The 21,479-nt window shown below is 34.5% G+C and overlaps 1 protein-coding gene across 4 annotated transcripts in view; it reads left to right on the top strand.

The window, feature by feature from the left end:
• Positions 1–21,264, top strand: part of eIF4G1 (eukaryotic translation initiation factor 4G1) — a 41,936-nt gene extending 20,672 nt beyond the window's left edge. For all 4 annotated transcript variants that reach the window (XM_070218106.1, XM_044395312.2, XM_044395313.2 and 1 more), the window contains 9 exons: positions 10,135–12,449; positions 15,761–16,004; positions 16,065–16,228; positions 17,921–18,389; positions 18,760–18,983; positions 19,907–20,053; positions 20,118–20,340; positions 20,832–20,933; positions 20,992–21,264. In XM_070218106.1, coding sequence (XP_070074207.1) covers positions 10,135–12,449; positions 15,761–16,004; positions 16,065–16,228; positions 17,921–18,389; positions 18,760–18,983; positions 19,907–20,053; positions 20,118–20,340; positions 20,832–20,933; positions 20,992–21,053 — 3,950 coding nt within the window. In that variant the 3' untranslated portion in view covers positions 21,054–21,264. The remainder of the gene's footprint in view (positions 1–10,134; positions 12,450–15,760; positions 16,005–16,064; positions 16,229–17,920; positions 18,390–18,759; positions 18,984–19,906; positions 20,054–20,117; positions 20,341–20,831; positions 20,934–20,991) is intronic.
• The last annotated feature ends 215 nt before the right edge of the window (positions 21,265–21,479 follow it).

The raw sequence follows: 21,479 nt of genomic DNA, 5'->3' as shown, positions 1-21,479 counted from the left end.
CTTCCAAATGAGGTGTTGCACATGTCTTTATCTTTAGCCTTTTAGAAACTGCATGCATGGAAAAGTTCGTTTTTTTTGTCAAAAGTGAGTTTTTTTTCCAAAAAAAACAACGACTTTTTCTGAAGACTTGAAATTTTTGAATGATTTAAACAAACTAATATAAGAGGAATTAAGAGAAATACGTACATTTTAAATACTTTTCCAGTTAAAAGAAAGTTAAATTACTACTTCAGTGCTAACAAGCAATCAATATATAAGATCGCTTAAAAAGCATCGTAATTATTTTTTTATGTTGCAAACCTCTTATTTGTTAAAATGTTTTTTTATCGGGTTGCAAGACCTCTGTTTCATTCAATTCACCATGTTTGCTCCCTCATATGTATATATTTGAGGCCCGCATAAGTGATCTTCGTGAGTATCGGCATTATTATTGGGTGCGAGTGTGTTGTGTGAATATGTTTTCACGTCTGCTCTTTAGATTATTTGCAGACTGCTAGTGTGGCTATCGGCTGACGGGCGGTTTTCTGTTCGTCGTTAAGTTCGTGGCGCATCGGATCGATTTGATCGCCTGTGTGTTAGTGCTAGTGGGATTCGATATCATCTGTGTCTATCTATAGCGGCTAGGCAACAACGCGACCGTTTGGTATGGCATCATGCGTTAATGTGAAATAAATACACATATGTACAAGCAAACAAGCGAGCGTCAAACATATAAAATACAAAAAACGTGATTGCATACTTATATTTAATTTTTTTAAATCTGTTCTTATGAAATTATGAAATACGTTTAAGACAGAAGTTTAGATTATTTAATTCTTACAGTGAAATCTAATTTACGTGAATATATTTTTTACTTACTTAATACGAACGAATAATCTATTTTTTTTTTTTGTTATACCCGTTACGCGTAGAGTAAAAGGGTATATTGAAGTCGTGCAAAACTATGCAACAGGTAGAAGGAAGCGTTTCCGACCCTATAAAGTACATATATATTATTTATCAGGGTCACCAGCCGAGTTGATATAGCCATGTTCGTCTGTCCGTCCGTATGAACGCTGAGATCTCGGAAACTACAAAAGCTAGAAGGTTGTGATTTTTCACACATATTCTTGGACTTCCTATGCAGCGCAAGTTTATTTCAGCCGAGCGCCACGCCCCCTCTATCGCCCACAATCGCCCACTAACGATTTTAAAATGTGTCTGGCGCCCACACCTTTAAAAATTTCCGAGAAGTATAAATGCAATTTTGGTGTGTATATTTATACCTAACGAAATGTAGAGGACATTTTTCAAACCGGAAAATTCATTAAGAAGTTATACGCAATCAACATTTTTCAAACCGGAAAATTCATTAAGAAGTTATACGCAATCAAAAAAATGTTATATATCCATCTCCTTCTCATTCCCTTTTAGCCGAGTGCCGGGTATTAGATAGTCGCGACATGAACCCGACTATAGCTTTCTCTCTTGTTTTTAAATTTAAAATTCCTTATTTTTAGCCTATAAGCCGCGAAAAGATTTTATCATAACTAAATTTTTTTTAGTTTTCGCAAAAACAGCAATATATTGGTCCTATGTAAACTACTTAAGACATATAAAAAACTTGCGAAAAAATTCCTATAATTCTTATTGCTTGCGTAAGTTATCAGCTGGACAGAACAAACACAAATCCTTACACTAATTTTCTTCACAACATAAGTACTTTGTCCAAAACATATTGTTTAAATATAAAATATCATACTGGGTTGAGCGTGTAAATCTAAAAAATAAACTTGTTTTCTTCTAAAAAAATTCAACAAAACATTGCAAAAACATACCTCTTTCTCTAAAAGATAGCTCTCCAACAACCAATATATATATATAATTTTGGTTACGATTTATGAAGTTAGAGGAAATATTTTTTTTGGTAACGAAAAGATAAATAACAAGAAAGGAAGCTAGCTTTGGCAAGCCGAAGCTTTTATACCCTTACAGATCATTCTATTAATTTACAAATCGCAAAAATGTTACATTTTATATTATTTCACATTAATTTTTCGATCGTTTCTATGGCAGCTATATGATATAGTAGCTCGATCTTTTTAAAATTAAAATCAAAATTTGGAAATATTTAAAAATAGTCACATCCCAGAGTAAAAGAGAATGTAATAAAAATCAACAAAGATATAATTTTTTTCCTAATAATTTCCATTTAATTTTTCGACCGCTCCTATGGCAGCTATAAGATAAAGTGATCCGATTTTTTAAATATTTAATTCGAAATTCAGAAACATATAAAAAACTAGCAGGGTCTGTAGCCCGCAGCTACGCCTGCGGAAATTAAAATTGAAAATTAAGCATTGCTATATCTTTGCTACTTATTTTAAATTTAAAAAATTCCTAATTTTTATTCTATAAACCGAGAAAAGATTTTATTAGAACTTTTTCCCTTGATATCCGTAAAAACAAAAATATTTTGTACTTTGAAAACTACTTAAAAAAACTTGTGTTTTTTTAAATCTTTTTAAAATTATTATGGATTGTTTGATAAGTTAACAGATGGACAAAACAGAAACAAACAGATTCCTTTTTCGGCACAAATCCTTACACTAATTTCATTCAAAACATTAGTATTTTGTCCAAAACATATTATCATTAAATATAGAATGTAATACTGCGTTGAGCATGTAATTAAATTTCCAATCCATTGCCATTAAAGCCTAGAAACATTATTTGAAAAAAATTTTCTCAAAGAAAAAAATAGATAGGATACGAATTTGATTAAATTTACATGTTAAAAATATCAAATAAAAACACCTCTTAACGAGGTAAAAAACTAGTGACGATCGCGCATTCAACATACAAAAGTTACAAAAGTGATATCAACATTTGTGACGAAAAATTATTACACTCGTCATTAAATAGACTTTCTAATATTTTCTCATTCGGCCCGCCTCAGCAAACTATTCCAGCCTTTTTCCCTTCACAGGCATTTTCTATTGCAGCGTGCCGAAAAAGAAAAACTTAGAAAGTGTATTTAATGACGAGTGTAACAATTTTTCGTCACAAATGTTGATATCAGAACTTTTGTATGTTGAAGGTGCGATCGTCACTAGTTTTTTACCTCGTTAAGAGGTGTTTTTATTTGATATCAGAAGTTTTTGTTTGTTTACATTTGCTCTCATAGGAGCTAATATATACATTTAAATTTAAATTGGTCAATAATTTGGAAGCCATTGTATTTAAACGAATTAAGTTAAAAAGGCGTTGAAGTATATCAAAATACCTTTTAAACGAGTTATAGCACATGTCTGTACCTTTAGTAGTGTAGAACTTACAAACTAACGAAATTTAGCTATTTCTAGCTTTTTCCCGCTAAAGTAGCGACTTTTTCCAAAAGTCGTAGAACAAAAGATTCCTATATGGAACTCTTAAGTGCACATTTACTGATTCCATGACCCGAAAATACAGTTCGGATACCCTCACACAAAATTCAATACTCAGGGAGCGTTAGTTGTTCGAGCTGGCAAAAGTGGATATTTTCGTATAAAAATAACTTTTAAACGTGACTTTTTACAGTAATGTGTTATATACCAAAATTTAAGGAATCTCAAGGGCTATACAGTTTAAACTTGTAAGGAAAATCGTTAGAGCCGTTTTTGAGAAAATTACAAAAAAGCTAAAGAGAAAGTTTAAAACAAATTTCTTTTGTTTATATCTTTTTAACTTTTACATTTACACAAATTGCATATAGAGGGCGTTTATAGCATTTAAAAATACCTTTCAAACAAGATGGAGCACAAGTCTGTAGCTTTAGTAGTATAGAAGTTACGGCTTTCCGAATTTTAGCTATTTATAGCTGTTTTCCCGCTAAACTAGCGAGTTTTTCCAAAAGTGGTAGAACACAAGATTTTTATATTGATGTGATGAACGTCATATCAAATTTTTAAAACTTAAAAAACATGTTTTGGACAAACTGACAAACAGAATTAAATTTTTATTTTGGGAAGACGAAGAAAATCTTATTTTGGCTATAACTTTTGAACGGACATATTTGGACATATGACCCCTCATATTTTCAAAAGGAATACAACTAAAACATTGCGAGGGGGCATTTATCCCCACCGGCCCCAACAGCTCCAAATTTCGAAATTTTCACTTTTTCCCTTTCACCGCTCTCTCTCCCAAGCCAATTGATTTTCTTAAAGTCTTGGTATGCAATCCTGTTAGTTTTCGCAATACCTTTTGATAGGTGTATCATTCATTATGATCGGACCATCACAGTAGTTTTTCATTTCTTCGTGTATATATAGTAGTCGCCTTCGCACACTCTCCTGGTGCGCTTCGTCACTACATGGACTGCCGTCCATAGTGATAAAACTCTTTTTCAATTTCGGAGAGTTTTGACTATTGCTGTCTCGCTCTTACCCAGATAAATTTATGCATTTTTTTGTAGGAATTAAGAGTGCAAAAATATGAATTTCAAAGCAGTACTTTATCGAAAACAAAGCAAAAAACTGCCAAAATATGGATTATCCCGCCGCGTTAAGTTTGTAATTCAATTCAAAATCGATTAGCGTTGAACTCTGGAAAAAAACTTGTATTCTTACAAAAAATTGCTAAAAGTTTTACATAGCTCTCCAACAACCAATATAATAATTTTGATTAAGATTTAAAAAATTTGAGGGAATATTTTTAATCTAAGTTCGCCTTGAAATGTTACAACCGCTTCAAAATGTGATGAGATGTTTATCCTTCGACAGTTAAAAAAAAATTAATGTCTCCAATTCTTATTTTAAAAAAATGAATGCCAGAGATAGGATAATTTTAGGCTTTTTTTTATTTCATCGGTTCCTTAAAACAAATCCTGTTGATATTGGCCTTGCTACCTCGTTCTACCTTTTCTATTTGTATTTTCTATTTCTATTTTTCTAAACTATTTATTTAAACTATTACAAACCAAATACTCTTGGCGAATTTGCTACCGGGGGGTTTTTGGAAGGTATCCACAGAAGACAACTATTATAAGGGAAACAAATATGCGGAGCAATGTTTTGCTTTATGTATTTGACTAATTTAAGAAAAGATATCAAGAAAGGCAATTCCAAATTATTTTATCATTGATATTTTGTTTCAGTATTTTTGTTTTCACATTAATTTTTCACCTTGATTAGAATTATATTAATAATAGGGAAGGCAGGTGGGCGGGAAAGCCGTGAATCAAATTGTTTAAACATTTGAATTTGTTTAAACAATATGAGCACGTGTAATAAAGAGCAAGAGAATCAATTGGTTTGAATATTTAATGTTCTTTTAATATTATCAATGCGATTTGAATTTTTGTTCACAAAAATCGGTTACAAAATGTCTTATGTAAGTATGTTGTGGAAATGTAAATGAAATATTCTTTTAGCAAAAGGATATCAGTATTATCTTGAATTTGAATTTGAGCGAATCTCAATTCCTTAGTCAGCTGCAATGCACACACACAAACGTACACACGCATATACATATGTATCTAATGGCTGTGAGTGTAAAATACGCATTTTTTTATATATTTATTTTGTGCGTGTGTGTGTACATAGCAGAGCAAATCACTGTTTGTTTTTGTTTTTTACAAATCCAAAGTTTGTCGATAACTCAACATTTGAAAACTAATAAATAGTTTGCTGATCGGTCTTTTGCATTTAAAAAAACAGAATCCATTTTAAGGAAAATTTCGACTGTAAAATTCAGCTTAATGGGATTTCTGTAAGGTCTACCGATATTTTGAAATTGAACGTTTACTTAAGAAAAAGGCGCAAAAGAAAAGATTTGCGATATAATCGATTTTTTTTGGCTGTGGTATTTTCATTTTCCCCTTTTTATCTCACCCTTTTAAACACAAGATATTTGCGCAAAAGAACAAACTAAAATCCAAAAAATTTTAAATTAAGTCTAAGGGCTTGCGCAATGGTCTTAAAGTTTCCAAAAAGATTACTCATACGTCACGTAAGCCAGTATGAGTTTTGGGAAGGCAAATCTTTTCCCATATCTACACTTGTCAAATATTTGATTTCGTTCATAATCGTTAACAAAATTGAGAGCACCTTTTTTTTGGCTGAATTTCAATTTTGATTAAGAAGAAACTTTGCCGTCAAAGAGGACCGTACTGTCCTTTTTGCTCTGCAGGACAGTTCTTCTGAAGCAAACCTTATCTAAAAGTGCTCAGCTTGTTGCAAAAATGCTGGTTAGCGTATGGGAGAGCAAGGAAATTCGAGTACGTCCTTTGACGGATAACACGGCTTAACAAGAAAAGACAGACGGGCATGGCTTGATCGACTCTCCTGGTGATGCTGATCAAGAATATATATACTTTATATGGTCGAAAATCATTCCTTTATTGCGTTGCAAACTTTTGACTGAAATTACAATACCCTATACCCTATAATGCAGGGACAAAATAAATAAATTTATGAATTTTCGGTATAACTTATTGTTTTGTTTGTCTTTTTTTATTTAGGTATGAAGGATTCAATAAATGTAGATGTAGACGATTTTTTTGAATAATAGTCCACGTAATTCACCTGAATTTGCATTAGACTACGAAAACAAACTAAAGTAAAAATTTAGGTTTCGACTTGGGTTCTAAACTTGTTATAAAACCCTAGCAAGTGTTTTTTGGCCACGATATACTCTTACTCTTACTCACCTCATGTTACTTCTTTTAAAATTATCTTAATAGCTTTTTATCCACATATTCTGCATATAGTTTGGGGGCAATAAATAAAAAAAAAATTTGTTTGATTCTGTGGTGCTACTCCCTTAAATATTGGAACTTCTATAGCCATAACGATTTTATTTTTCTTTAGCCGTTTGTAAAGGTGACAAAGTCACCTTTATGTTTAGACTCATTAAGTAATGACAAGTCTACGCCATCTATATGAAATTAAAATATTTGATCAAGGGCAACAGTACGTATGAGTGATAAACTTAAAGGTCAATGCGCAAGCACTAAATCGCATTTTTTTAAACTTTTTCTTTTTGGTATGTCTTAAATGCACCAATGCGCAAAGTATAAGGCGGTGAGAGTAAGACCTTAGAATTTTTCATACAAAAAAAAACCACCCTAATGTACATACATACATGCGCCAGCAGAACATACATACAAACATATGGGGACGCGTGACGTCACATCAGGTTAGCCAAATTTGAAAATATTGGGGACTCGGTTAAGGATGCTGAACCTCCAAGAAATTTAAATGCAGTTATTTGCGGGTATGCCATAAGACTATGAACATCACATTTTTGAACCATTTTAACAACATTTATAACAGAGAAATGGCAAAAGAAAGAATTTAAAAAAAAAACAAATCGAATTTTGGGGCACTTTGGTGTCGTTTTTTGTTTTAAAAAGTACCCCTTACGAGGCCCCTAATTATTTTAGTAATTACTGTGATTTTTCTAGATTTTTAGGTCAATCCGTTCTGAGTGGAATTTGCTACTGACCGTTTTTTAATCAAGACAAATATTGATATAGATAATATTCCCAAGAGTAGGAGGTAATATTTGAGAAAACACCGAAGCTAGAATTTTTTCAATTTTTTTTTCCGATCCTTCCTATGGGAGCTATAAGATATAGTGGTCCGATCCGGTCGGTTCCGACATATATACTACCTGCAATAGAAAGAAGACTTTTGGGAAAGTTTCATTCCGATAGCTCAAAAACTGAGAGACTAGTTTGCGTAGAAACAGACGGGCAGACGGACGGACAGACAGACATGGCTAGATCGACTCGTCTAGTGATGCTGATCAAGAATATATATACTTTATGGGGTCGGAAACGTTTCCTTCACTGCGTTGCAAACTTCTGACTGAAATCATAATACCATCTGCAAGGGGGCTGTCCATATATTACGTAATCACCTAGGGGGGGGGAGGGGGTCATTGAAATGATTATGTTTGATTACATGGGGAGGGGGGGGTCTTGCACAATGATTACGTAATCATTTTATATGTTTTTTTTTATTTAAAGAATTTTTTTTAAAACTTTTTTTCTTTAAATATATCTGCAAACTTAGATAGGAAAGCAGAGAAAAAATTTTTTTAGTGGCTGGGCGGCGAGAAAGAGAATGTTTAGTGGTTCAATCACACGAAGAATGCGAAGACCTGGAATGGCTTGACGAAGAGTATGTTGGAGATAATTTCAGCGTATACGAACCGAATGTGTCATACCAAACTCCATTTATAAACAATATTAAAGATTGGGTTGCATCTGTGTTTGAATCCACATATTAAAACAAAAAAAAATTGTATTCTTGGGATTACGTAATCATTGGGGGGGGGGGGGGGGGGGGTATTTATTGAAAGATTACGTTTGATCACCAAGGGGGGGAGGGGGTCAAAAATCAGCAAAAACGTGATTACGTAATATATGGACAGCCCCAAGGGTATAAAAAGTAAAAAATTTTATTTCATATGAATTTTTTTGTTTTGGACGACTTTTTGAACACATCCCCCATATTGTTTAAATTGGTCAAAATTTTATGTTTTTTCAGGATATTTCCCGCAGTATATAAGCTATTGACATAAAACTTTACAAATCGTATTTTTTAAAGCAAATTTTGATCAGGGTAAAAGCGCGTTCCGATCGGACGTCTATATCCTATAGCTCCCATGGGAACAACTGGGCGAACAATTTCAAATTATAAAATATTTAGCTGTTTATTAATTTATGTTGCTATTCTAGTCCAGTTTTCATACGTGAAATCTACAAGGGTATTAAAACATCGGCTTGACGAAGTTAGCTTCCGTCCTCGTTGTTAAATAAGTTTCACAATTTCTTTGTCAGTATTCTAAAAATAAACAAATATTATTATAACGATGTGTCCATGTTGAATATCCTTATTGTTGTTGAGTATCCTTATTGAGATATCGGGGAAAACATCGATGTATTCTTAAGCCTCTTTCTGATAGTCGAGGCACACAAATAAAGTGCTTTCTCGTAATTTTTTTAATTTATTAAAGCGTCATTTTTTTGCTTAAAGATAATAAATTAACAAGAGAGAACGCTATAGTCGAGTGCCTCGACTATTAGATACCCGTTACTCAGCTAAACAACTTAATAGAAATAAGCCTTCTTATATGTTTTTCGCCGCTCGATTTTTACCCAGGCTTTCTTTTTTACCCAGAAGAGGCTTTCTAGAACTTTCAATTCTGCCTACAACATCTTCCGTCTCTCTCTAGCGCAGGTGAATGCATTTGTGAAAAAGGTATACGAGCAAAAAGAGACAAAATGCGCTCCCCATTTCAAATAATTTAAAATTTGTATTAACATAATGTGAATTAGACTGACTACAGAAAAAAGGGCAGATTTTTTCCAATGCCATTTCCTAGATGGCGCTAGTGTATATTGTATTGCGCCATCTACCGCCAGATATTGGTACTACTAGTCATGAAAGGCGGAAATGTAGGCGCTGGCAAGGTTTAAGCGTTTATTGGGTTTGTGGGCGTTAGAGTGGGCGTGGAAATTTTTTACTTGGCCAATCGATAGGTATTGACGAAGCGAATACATATCAGTTACTATTTTCATAAAAGCTTTAAAACTGTGGGCGTAAGAGTGGGCTTGTGGGCGTTAGAGGGGGCGTGGCACCTTTTTGAAACAAACTTGCGCTGCGTAGGAGCTCCTAGGATATTCAAGCAAAATGCCAATCTTCTAGCTTTTATAGTTTCCGAGATCTCAGCGTTCATACGGACAGACAGACAGACAGACACACGGACAGACAGTCGGACAGACAGACGGACATGGCTAGATCGACTCGGCTAGTGATCCTGATCAAGAATATATATACTTTATGGGGTCGCTTGCTTCTAGCTGTTACATACTTTTGCACGAATACAATATACCCTTTTACTCTACGAGTAACGGGTATAAAAAGGACAAAAGATGATGACATAAAAGATTTTAGTTTTTATTTAATAACATTTTCTTTATTAAAATAATATGCACTAAAAGTGTATTCACATAGAACACTTTTGAACTATCCCACATCCAAATGATTTTATTCTTTGGTCTTGGACTTCAGAATAAAGCTTCAAACGTTAACCTATTCAGTAAATGAACCAATATTTTAATGTATTATAACAACAGAGTTTATCATGTCTTTTTAATTATAGACGAAACGGATGATGCAGTGTCCAAACCGATTGTCGCAACCACTAAGGATCCTTTACAACAAATTTTGCCGCATCAAACATCCGAATCACCTCAACAGAAGCAAACGGTATCCAGTACTGAGATTACACAGGAGGGTCCTACTAAAACGGAGGAAACAAATATTGCTGAATTAGATTCTGTTGTGTCCTCCGAAAACCTTCCAACAGAGATACTGGTTGTCAATGTAAGGGACAGCCAGTCAACACCGAATAATTCTGCCGAGCCTGAAATCGCTAGTACTGGCGAAATACCACCTCTTGATTTCATCGCAGATTCGCCTAATATGCACACAGCTTTGGATAATTCTGAGTCTACATTGGTGACCGGAATATTAGAGAAATCAACAGTGGAAAGTTTAAAAGACAACCAAAGCGAAGAGCAACCAACACAACCAGAACTAAGTTTAAGAAGTGTCCCTGATGAGACTGAAACATCACCGATGGCATTAAAAGAAGTGACTAGTGTGGACAGTCGTCAAACAGAAGGAAAGGATACTACAAAAGCTAAGAATAATGCCGATATTTCAATAGACGTCACTACACAGGAGCCAACAACAGAGTCCCTTTCAACGAATAATACAGGGCAGGATGTAGATCTCCAATCCGATTCAAGTTCGGACTCTAAGCCAGATGGGAACCTGGGGGACCAACCTAAGCCTACCAATCCTACAGTTGAACGACCAGGGATAACCGCATCATCTTGTATCAGCTATAATGAAGGTCAATGGTCGCCAAGCAATCCAAGCGGCAAGAAACAGTACGATCGAGAGCAATTATTGCAGTTACGGGAGGTAAAGGCTTCTCGTATTCAACCAGAGGTGAAAAATGTGTCCATTCTTCCTCAACCAAACTTGATGCCATCGTTTATCCGAAATAACAATAATAATAAAAGAGTACAATCGATGGTTGGAATAATTGGCAATCGCAGCAGTGAATCCGGAGGCAATTATATTGGCAAACAAATGTCGATGTCAGGTGTACAGGGTGGTGGCGGCAGAAGCAGTATGAAAGGCATGATCCACGTTAATCTATCTTTAAATCAAGATGTAAAACTCAGTGAGAACGAAAACGCCTGGCGCCCACGAGGCTTAAATAAATCGGATGCTGACGGCGACACAAGATCGACGCAGGAAAAAGATGAATTGGTACGTCGGGTTCGTGGTATTTTAAACAAGCTTACCCCAGAAAGGTTCGATACGCTCGTGGAGGAGATTATAAAACTGAAAATTGATACTCCCGATAAAATGGACGAAGTTATTGTGTTGGTATTTGAAAAAGCAATTGATGAGCCGAACTTTTCCGTATCTTATGCGAGACTATGTCATCGGCTAATTTCGGAAGTAAAGGCGCGGGACGAGCGAATGGAAAGCGGTACTAAATCTAATTTGGCGCACTTCCGAAATGCTTTATTAGATAAAACGGAACGGGAATTTACACAAAACGTTTCACAAAGCACTGCAAAAGAAAAAAAATTACAGCCAATTGTGGATAAAATAAAGAAATGTGCAGATGCAAACGAAAAAGCAGAACTTGAGGCATTCTTGGAAGAGGAGGAACGAAAAATACGACGGCGTTCCGGAGGCACAGTACGATTTATCGGCGAACTTTTTAAAATATCCATGTTGACTGGAAAAATAATATATTCTTGCATTGATACACTTCTTAATCCTCATTCTGAGGATATGCTTGAATGCCTATGCAAGCTACTAACAACTGTGGGTGCCAAGTTTGAGCAGACCCCAGTAAATTCAAAGGACCCAAGTCGCTGTTATTCATTGGAAAAATCAATAACAAGGATGCAGGCGATCGCCTCAAAATCTGACAAAGATGGAGCCAAAGTAAGCTCTCGAGTGCGTTTTATGCTTCAAGATGTAATTGACTTACGTAAGAACAAATGGCAAACTTCGCGCAATGAGGCACCCAAAACTATGGGACAAATTGAGAAGGAGGCAAAAAACGAGCAGCTTTCAGCGCAATATTTTGGTACACTTTCCAATACTACGCCCGTAGCATCGCAGGGTGGCTCTGGTAAAAGAGATGATCGTGGCAACGCTCGGTACGGAGATTCTCGCTCTGGTAGCGGGTATGGTGGCAGCCATAGTCAACGTGGTGATAACGGTAATCTGCGACACCAGCAACAAAACAATACTGGCGGAGGCAGTGGCTCTGGCGGAGCTGGTCACTCCAATGGAAACAATGATGACAATACTTGGCACGTGCAAACCAGCAAAGGTAGCCGATCCCAAGCAGTTGACAGTAATAAATTGGAGGGTCTGGTAAGTGCTTATGTCTTAGCTACATTTTACTTAGAATAATTTTTTTAGTGTAAAACGTAGGGGGTTTTTGGTAACAAAAAAATAATCAAACTTTTCGAATTTAAAAAAAAAACGGTGTGTATATTTTTTTCAAACCTTTTGATTATTATAAACTGTGACTTGAATAACATCCACCAATTTGTTTAACTGATCCTATTGGCTAAAATGTCGGTTTAGAGCATTAACAATGCAGGGTATACAAATATTGGTTAGGCCGTTTAGAAATGCCAGTAAAAACAGACTTTCAAAAAGTTTCTGCGGCACTCCAGTGTAATGAACCCGAAAAACGAATCTTATATTTTTTCTTTTATATATTATGAAGCAGGGATCGAATATAACTGTTATTGTAAATTTTTCTTACAAAAAAAATCACACACTTAGAAGGGTCATAAAATTTTTTTAAATACACCACTATTTTTATTAGCCATTGTAGTTTACAAATCCGTAATGATTTTTATTTTTTGATTTTTATAATAAAACTCAAAAATATAAATGTTATTTGTTGATTTTTATGAATAACAGCTATTCCCTTGACATTTTTGGAAAAATGAAATAATTAAAAAAAACATGCTAACTATGTTTTATATAACTTACTAAAAATTTATTAAAAAAGGCAACCGCGCATATTTTATAACTATATTTTTTTTTAAATTTATTTTACCCACAAAATCTCCAAAAATCAAGTTTGAGTTTTATATTTGATCACGACGAATAACTGTTATTTGTCAACTTTTATTATAAAACTAAAAAAAATAACAGTTATTTTTTGAGTTTTACTTTACAAATCAGAAAATAATTGTTAAAGTGTGATTTTTAAAATAAAACTTATAACAGTTACGGTTCCTGTTATGAAGTATTAGTCCGATCATTTTTAATTTTTGATTCTTAGAGAGATATATAATTTTATAGCGTGCGTTCTATTCAGACTGCCTCCTCCTTTTTAACTTAAACAAGAAAGGAAGCTAGCTTCGGTCAGCCGAAGCTTATATCAGATCATTCCCACTAAAACATTACATTTAGATTTACTTGCTTATACGTTAAAACAATGAAAGTTTTATCTGCTTTCGTATTTTTTTGGCAATATTTTTTTGATCCTTCTTATGGCAGCTATGTAAAATAGACGTCCGAATTTTGTTAAATATAATTCGAAATTAAAGAAAAGCAGTATTCCAGAGAAGAAGAGAATGTAATAAAAATCAACCGTTACTCGTAGAGTAAAAGGGTATATTGTATTCGTGCAAAAGTCTGTAACAGCTAGAAGGAAACGTTTCCGACCCTATAAAGTATATATATTCTTGATCAGGGTCACTAGCCGAGTCGATATAGCCATGTCCGTCCGTCTGTCCGTCTGTCTGTCCGTCCGTCCGTCTGTCTGTCCGTCTGTCCGTCCGTCTGTCTGTCCGTATGACCGCTGAGAAGCTAGAAGGTTGAGATATTCCACACATATTTTTGGCCTTCTTACGCAGCGCAAGTTTATTTTAGCCTAGTGCCACGCCCCCTATAACGCCTACAATCGCCCACTAACGATTTTAAAATCTGTCTGGCGCCCATTCCTTTAATGATTTCCGAGAAGTATAAATGCAATTTTGTTGTGTATATTTATACCTATCAAAGTGCAGAAGACATTTTTCAAATCGGATTATATATCCATCTTCCTCGCACTCTCTTTAGCCGAGTGACGGGTATTAGATTGTCGGGACACGAACCCGACTATAGCGTTCTCTCTTGTTGAACCTATAACCTTCTACTTTTGGAAATGCCATTTTTTATCTAATTCTGAATTTCGAATTAATTTGTTAAATGTTTTCGAATTTCGATTTTCATTTTATCAATATCGAAGTACTATATCATATAGCTGCCATAGGAACGATCGGAAAATTAGTGATTTATAGGAATTATCTGCAAGGGTATATAAGCTTCGGCTGGCCGAAGCTAGCTTCCTTTCTTGATTAACGTTTCCTTCCAATAGATATAGTTGTCCTATCCGGTCGGTTCCGACATATATACTACCTGCAATAGAAAGAAGACTTTTGGGAAAGTTTCATCTCGATAGCTCAAAAACTGAGAGACTAGTTTGCGTAGATACAGACAGACGGACATGGCTAGATGGACTCGGCTATTGATGCTGATCAAGAATATATATACTTTATGTGGTCGGAAACGTCTCCTTCAACGCGTTGCAAACATCTGACTGAAATTATAATACCCTCTGCAGGGGTATAAAAAGCAACCAGAATTTGTCTGGATGCATTTGGACTACACAGGGTCTAGAAAATTTGTGCTAGTCGAAAAAATGAATAATACAAAACTAGTGAAAAAGAAACTTGTCTCGAACTGGTACTTTTCTGACAAAAAAAAACCTTACAAATATTTAATTGGTAGAACAAATAATGTTCAAGTCCAGTTACTAACTTGTTGCAATTGAATAACATATGATCCAAAAATATAGCCTAGGGTGTAAATGTATTGGGAAATTTAACACAAAACCTATTAAACTGAATAGGTTCTCGGTTATAGGCAATGTTTGAGACTAATAAATAAATAAATATCTATGTGAAAAATCACTGTTTTTGAATTATGTCACACCTTGTTAGGGCAATCAGTTAGTGTGTCTACAAATCCAAAGGTCCTGGGTTCCAGTCCTAGAGAAGGCGACTTACCTCAAAAAAATTAAGGTTGTTTTAATTCCATTTAATTATCATTTACCGTATAATTACCATAATAATTATCAGAATTCCTTTAATTGGCTACTAATTAGGAGAGCGTCAAGTTAAGCATCGTTCAGTACTAATAATAACTTAATGGTTTAGAGTTACATTTTTAGCTTTTTCGTAAAAAAAAATTTTTTTAGTGGGGTTTTACAGCTGTAACAATAAATTGGTTAACAGCAAGTAGTTGTTTCCGATAACAAGCATATGAAAAATGGACCAGTTCGTTACAAGGAAATGGACATAACTTGAACTAGTTAGCTTTCCTGTCCCATCTAGCATTTTACTGGTCCAAAACTAATTCCGTTTCCTGCAGGGATGTTACATAGATTGACAAAGCAATATGACCAGTTCAACAATTTAAAAGTCAATGTACACCTAAAAAATATGTTGGGTGGATGGCCAAGTTAATATGAAACGCCAATGTTCGTTTCTTTCTTTTTGCAAGAGCGGGCACCTATCATCTGAGCATTGCCGACAAAATTATAGCTGTTTCAATTTGAAATTTTAGTCTCATTGAATTAATGAAAAATAATAAAAGAATACGTTTAAAAAATATTTCAGTCTAAACTTTCTGACCAAAACTTAGAGACAAAAAAGATGGGCGGATTAGGGCAATTTCTTTGGAACAACAACACGACAAGACAATCATCTGCGACTACGTCAACACCATCCAATCCTTTCGCTGTGCTATCTTCCCTAATTGATAAAAACAGCACTGATAGGGATCGCGATCGAGATCGCAGTGGACCCAGAAACAAGGGATCCTATAACAAAGGATCTATGGAGCGAGATCGTTATGAAAGAGGTAATTTTGGCTTTAACTTATCAATAATTTAAGATAATAATCCGATAATTATTTAAAAAGGTATACATTCAAGAACTGGATCATCTCAAGGGTCACGAGAAAACTCATCCTCCCGCGGTGGCCAGCAGGGTCAGGGTCGCAGTTTATTGGGATCGACAGTTCAAAAGTCTGCTAGTCATTCAAAATACACGCCACAGGCACCACCTGCACGACATACTGGCAAAGTGAGTAATATAATATAGACAACATTTTTGAATTCAAATCGAGATATATCTGATTTTTGTGTTATAATGAATTTTATATACTCAAAAAAAAAAAAAAAAAAACAGCCCAAAATCGTCATTAAATTAAGAAATTCGCCATGGATTTCAGTCGATGTCGATTGACCCTAATTTTAAGAAAGGAATTTTCTTAAATATAGAACAAACTTTCTGAAGAGGAGAAATATTTTTTTTAAAATCAAGAAAAATGCCTATAAATTTTAAGAAATTTTGCTTAAATGTAGGAAGCTTTTTTCTTAATTTTATAAATGGTTTTCTTAAAATAAGAAAGGATTTTTTTATTTTCAGAAAAGTATCTTTATTTAAATAAAATTCACACATATTTATTTCACTGTTTTATTTCCAAAACAAAAAAGAGAAAAGAAAATGAGAAAGATAGAAGAAAAATTAATAATACTTCCTAAACAAAAAAGAAAAAGAAAACAAGAAAGAAGAAAATAGCATTTTAAATATTTCCTAAACAAAATGGAGATAGAAAAAAAATTGAATTTTAAATATTTTCCAAACAAAAAAGAGAAGATAAAAGTAAAATTATTAATATTTACACTACTGGTCAAAATAATAATAACACACGTTACATCCTCAATTGCTAAGAGATATCTTTATAGTTATTGAGGCCAGACCTCCCAAACCTTTTTACTTTAAAAGGTTATTCTGTTCTGCAATATTTGAATAAACAATGGGTACAGTAAAACCTGTCTATTCCATGTTAGCCATACATTTGTGCGAAGGGTCGGTTTTGGTGTAGTCAAAATATAAAGTACACTTGTATTACTTATAATTTTAAAATATTAAATCTAGAATGGGGCTACGGTAAGTATTTTGTCTTTGTTGTCCCCAGAATAATTTTAGGATTTTTATTAAAGGAGAAACAAATTTTAGAAAACATAGTCAAAAAACATAAAAGCATACAGCTGCGGTCAAAATAGTAGTAGTATTACCGCCCTCTGTTTTTAAAGGTTTTTTGTAATTTTTCTTCTGGTAATATTGTATTGATTTTAATTGTACTATTAGACAAATTGGATAAGAAAAGTGACAACAGATTTTTTCCAATGCCATTTCCTAGATGGCGCTAGTGTATATTGTATTGCGCCATCTACCGCCAGATATTGGTACTTCTAGTCATGAAAGGCGGAAATGTAGGCGCTGGCCAGGTTTAAGCGTTTATTGGGTTTGTGGGCGTTAGAGTGGGCGTGGAAATTTTTTACTTGGCCAATCGATAGGTATTGACGAAGCGAATACATATCAGTTACTATTTTCATAAAAGCTTTAAAACTGTGGGCGTAAGAGGGGGCTTGTGGGCGTTAGAGGGGGCGTGGCACCTTTTTGAAACAAACTTGCGCTGCGTAGGAGCTCCTAGGATATTCATGAAAAATGCCAATCTTCTAGCTTTTATAGTTTCCGAGATCTAAGCGTTCATACGGACAGACAGACAGACAGACAGACAGAATTTCATTTTTTGGCAATTTCCTAAAATTTATTAAAAAATATTTTTTGTCTGATGATTTTAATAATAAATAAAAATATCGGAAAAGACATTCTTGCCAAATCGGCGTATAATAGACTCCACCTTATAAAATAGAAACTAAAATTCGTTTACTATAATATTATCCCTTTCCATAAATTATTTTACAGACACAGTCATCGCTGGGCAGTTCTAACGTCAACGCAGGTGGTCTTTACCGAGGAAGTGAACAACCGTTACCTGCAACGTTCTCACAGGGAAGTCGTTCTGTTGCTCCCGTGGCAGTGTTTAATGAGGCTGGTGAAACGGAACTTAAGCTCATCAAATCGGTTGTGTCAGAAATGATCGAACTTGCAGCTGCCTCTAAAGCAGTAACGCCCGGTGTAGTTTCGTGCATGAAACGAGTGCCAGAAGAACTGCGCTGTAGTTTCTTATATTATATATTGACAGATTATTTGCATTTAGCGAATGTCGGTAAACAGCAGAGGCGGTATCTGGCCATAGCTGTTTCCCAACTTATTCAACAGAATTACATCTCTGTGGATCACTTTAGACTGGCGTACAATGAATTTAGCGAGTACGCAAACGATTTAATTGTTGATATTCCAGAGCTTTGGCTATACATTCTTCAATTTGCCGGTAATGTTCTCATTGGTCGCGTTTACCAGCATAAAGTATTAGTACTACCTATTACTCTGCTCAAGTTAGAGCTTGCATGTAGAGCAGCGGTCGGCACACACATACGTTGACATTTTGTTTTATATTTGTGTGAGTGATTTGCACTGGGGAGCTCATCGATGTGTGTGTGCAGACCGCTGTTCTACGTTATACATGTGCGAGCAGCGCGGCGGCAGAACAAAAACCTATGCTCACTTAATAGGGCGCTGCCGACCGCTGATGTAGAGTCATTATCGATAGTCACTGATATTCCTTGCTGGTAACCGACTATTATCTTTTACCTCGCATTAATACATTTTAACAAAAATATTGTTTATTGTGCTTTTTACAGGGCCATTAATTGTGAAGAAGATCTTGACTGTATCAGATTTGTGGAACAAAAATTTAAAAGACAACAGCCCATCAAACGTGGCTAAAAAGTTCCTTAAAACTTACTTGATATATTGTACACAAGAAGTTGGACCGAATTTTGCTCGGAGTATGTGGATCAAGTTTAACCTAAAATGGTCCGATTTTATGCCTGAAAGTGATGTCCCTGACTTTATTAAATCCAACGTAAGTTTGTTTGTAATGCGCGAGCTCAATTAAATATTTCAGCTTCATGTGTCAGCTTCATGTTTTAAGGGGATATTACATTATGAGATTACATTAAGGGGTTATATACTTTTTTTTTTTTTTTAAAAAAACGAATTTTTTTTTTGCTGAATCCTAGAGTATATTTCCTAGAGAACATTTTCCCAAATTTTCATAGAGATCCGAATAATAGTTCGATAGAAAAACAGCGTTTTGACGCGCTCGACTTCAATAGTTGCATATACTCAACGTAAAACTTTGAATGCGATTATCTCAAAGTCGTGTTTTTCCAAAAGTGCCTTCGCTGTGACCACGATTGCAGATTTCGCAGATCAACTTTTTGGAAAAATTGTTACTGTATGCAGAAAAACCCAAATATTCTTGAAAATAATCGTTCACGAACTGGAAATTATACTATACTAATCAAATTTTTTTGGTTTTTTGATATCAGTTGACCTGCTGGACTTCCATAGTGGTCACCACAAGCCGCTATAAAAAAAGGGTTTCGAAAGAATTGCCATAACTTCGTAAATTATTCATATTTTTTCAAGAACAAACCCTTGTTGTTTCGATAAAAACATGTACTATCAATAAAATAATTGCTACACACCTGAAAAAAATCCAAGGTTCCCTCAATTTTTTCGCTCAAAAAAGGTATATAACTCATTTTTTACAAGAATCTAAGAGGATTGTATTTATTATTCAGAAGTATTAGACTTTGTCCCACATGTGAGCTGCTCGATCGGTTGTTGTTGACGAAATAAAATAAATGGGTGCATTTGATTCGTCAATGCCGATTTATTTACATTCATAACAACAACAACTTTGGGTACCGTATCGTTAATCCAGCCAAATTTTTAACTTAGTCTTAACATTATTCTTATTTTACCTAACATTTTTTTCAGAGACTGGAGTATGTGGAAAACGAGTCAAAGTCACCAGTGATTGAGCAACGAGAGTCGCCAGAGAAGCACGTAAAAAATGTGATAGAGCATATTGACCACTTGCTGAAGGAAGGAACGACGGCAGATTGCATTATTGATTATAGTAACGTAAGGAAATCAATCTTAATTTGGATAGCTGCCTAATAATATGAATTTCACATTTTATTTTAAGGGAAATATAATGCTGGTTGATAAGTTGTTTATTAGGGGATTGACCGAAACATTAAGTAATTTCTCGATTCTCTACAAGGAAAATAGTTATAAACTTGAGTCCGAAACCTTCCAAAAGTTTTGCATACCAGTTTTGCAACGATACATTGATTCTAACGAAGACCATCAACTTGAATGTTTATATGCTATGCAACTATTAGTCCACGGCTTGGAGCATCCAAGAGGTAAGACCACATATACATATATAAATATTTAACCTTGAAGAGGTTTCAATAAGTTGAATTTTACGTGTATAACAGCGGTCGGCACACACATACGATGACTTTTTGTTTTATATATGTGTGAGTAATTTGCACTGGGCAACTCATTGATGTGTGTGTGCAGACTGCTGTTCTACAGTGTCCGTGAGAGGCAGCGGATGAGCAGAGAAATTCCCTATGCTCACTTAATAGGAAGCTGCCGACCGCCTAACTTTTCAATTTCTTCTGAAGTAACTGGTATTATTGTCAATGCATAAAAATTGCCTTCTTCAATTTTCATATTTTTTTAAATATCGTTCAAAACTTAAAAATTTTCAGATTTTAAAAATTTACATTAAATAATTTTTGTTCGGCATTCAAAGTAAAGATACATTTTTACTAATAACTGCAATATATATACGTTTATATACGTTTTGGCTCTCCTACTAATTACACTAATGATAATAACATTTCAGGATTACTAAGTGAACTAATTGGCGAGCTTTATGATGCCTATGTAATACAAAAGGAATCGCTCTGTAAATGGCGCGATTCAAAGGATCAGTCAGCTGGCAAGGGTAAATATCTTAAACCAATTTTAATCTTTCCTAAATAATGTATTCTCTTTAATTAAAGGCGTTGCTGTAAAAAGTCTTAATCCTTTCTTTAACTCGTTATTAAACGATGAAGCAAACTGAAACCGCAAAGTAGCTGGCCTAGACAGCATACATTTAAAATTTGTAATAAAATTAATTAAAACGAGAGTTGGTGGGTGAAGAATGTTCATTAACAGTATATATAGATTTCGAAATGGACTTATTCATTAGAGATTCTGGTTTATGCATTAAGAGTATATGCAACAATATAAAAGTGTATAACATATGTAAAATAAAGCGAACCTAAAGGAAATTTAGAATTGTAAATGGTTACTTCTCATCCTAAACACAAAGAGGTCCATCCATTTCGACTCAGTCCGCCATCAAAATTTGACGGACATTTTTTCTTACTGCGACACTCAGATGAGCTACAAATAAGTGAATTCCAATGAACACCAGCAGACGCGGTGCAAATAATAAGAAATTTAATTGAGAATTTTTTAGCAAACAACCTTAATCTTTCAGCCA

Source organism: Drosophila takahashii, chromosome 4, assembly GCF_030179915.1.
Source record: "Drosophila takahashii strain IR98-3 E-12201 chromosome 4, DtakHiC1v2, whole genome shotgun sequence".
Classification (NCBI taxonomy): Eukaryota; Metazoa; Arthropoda; class Insecta; order Diptera; family Drosophilidae; genus Drosophila; species Drosophila takahashii.
The sequence above is the reverse complement of the archived record's forward strand: the minus strand, read 5'-3'. Positions and strand labels throughout refer to the sequence as shown.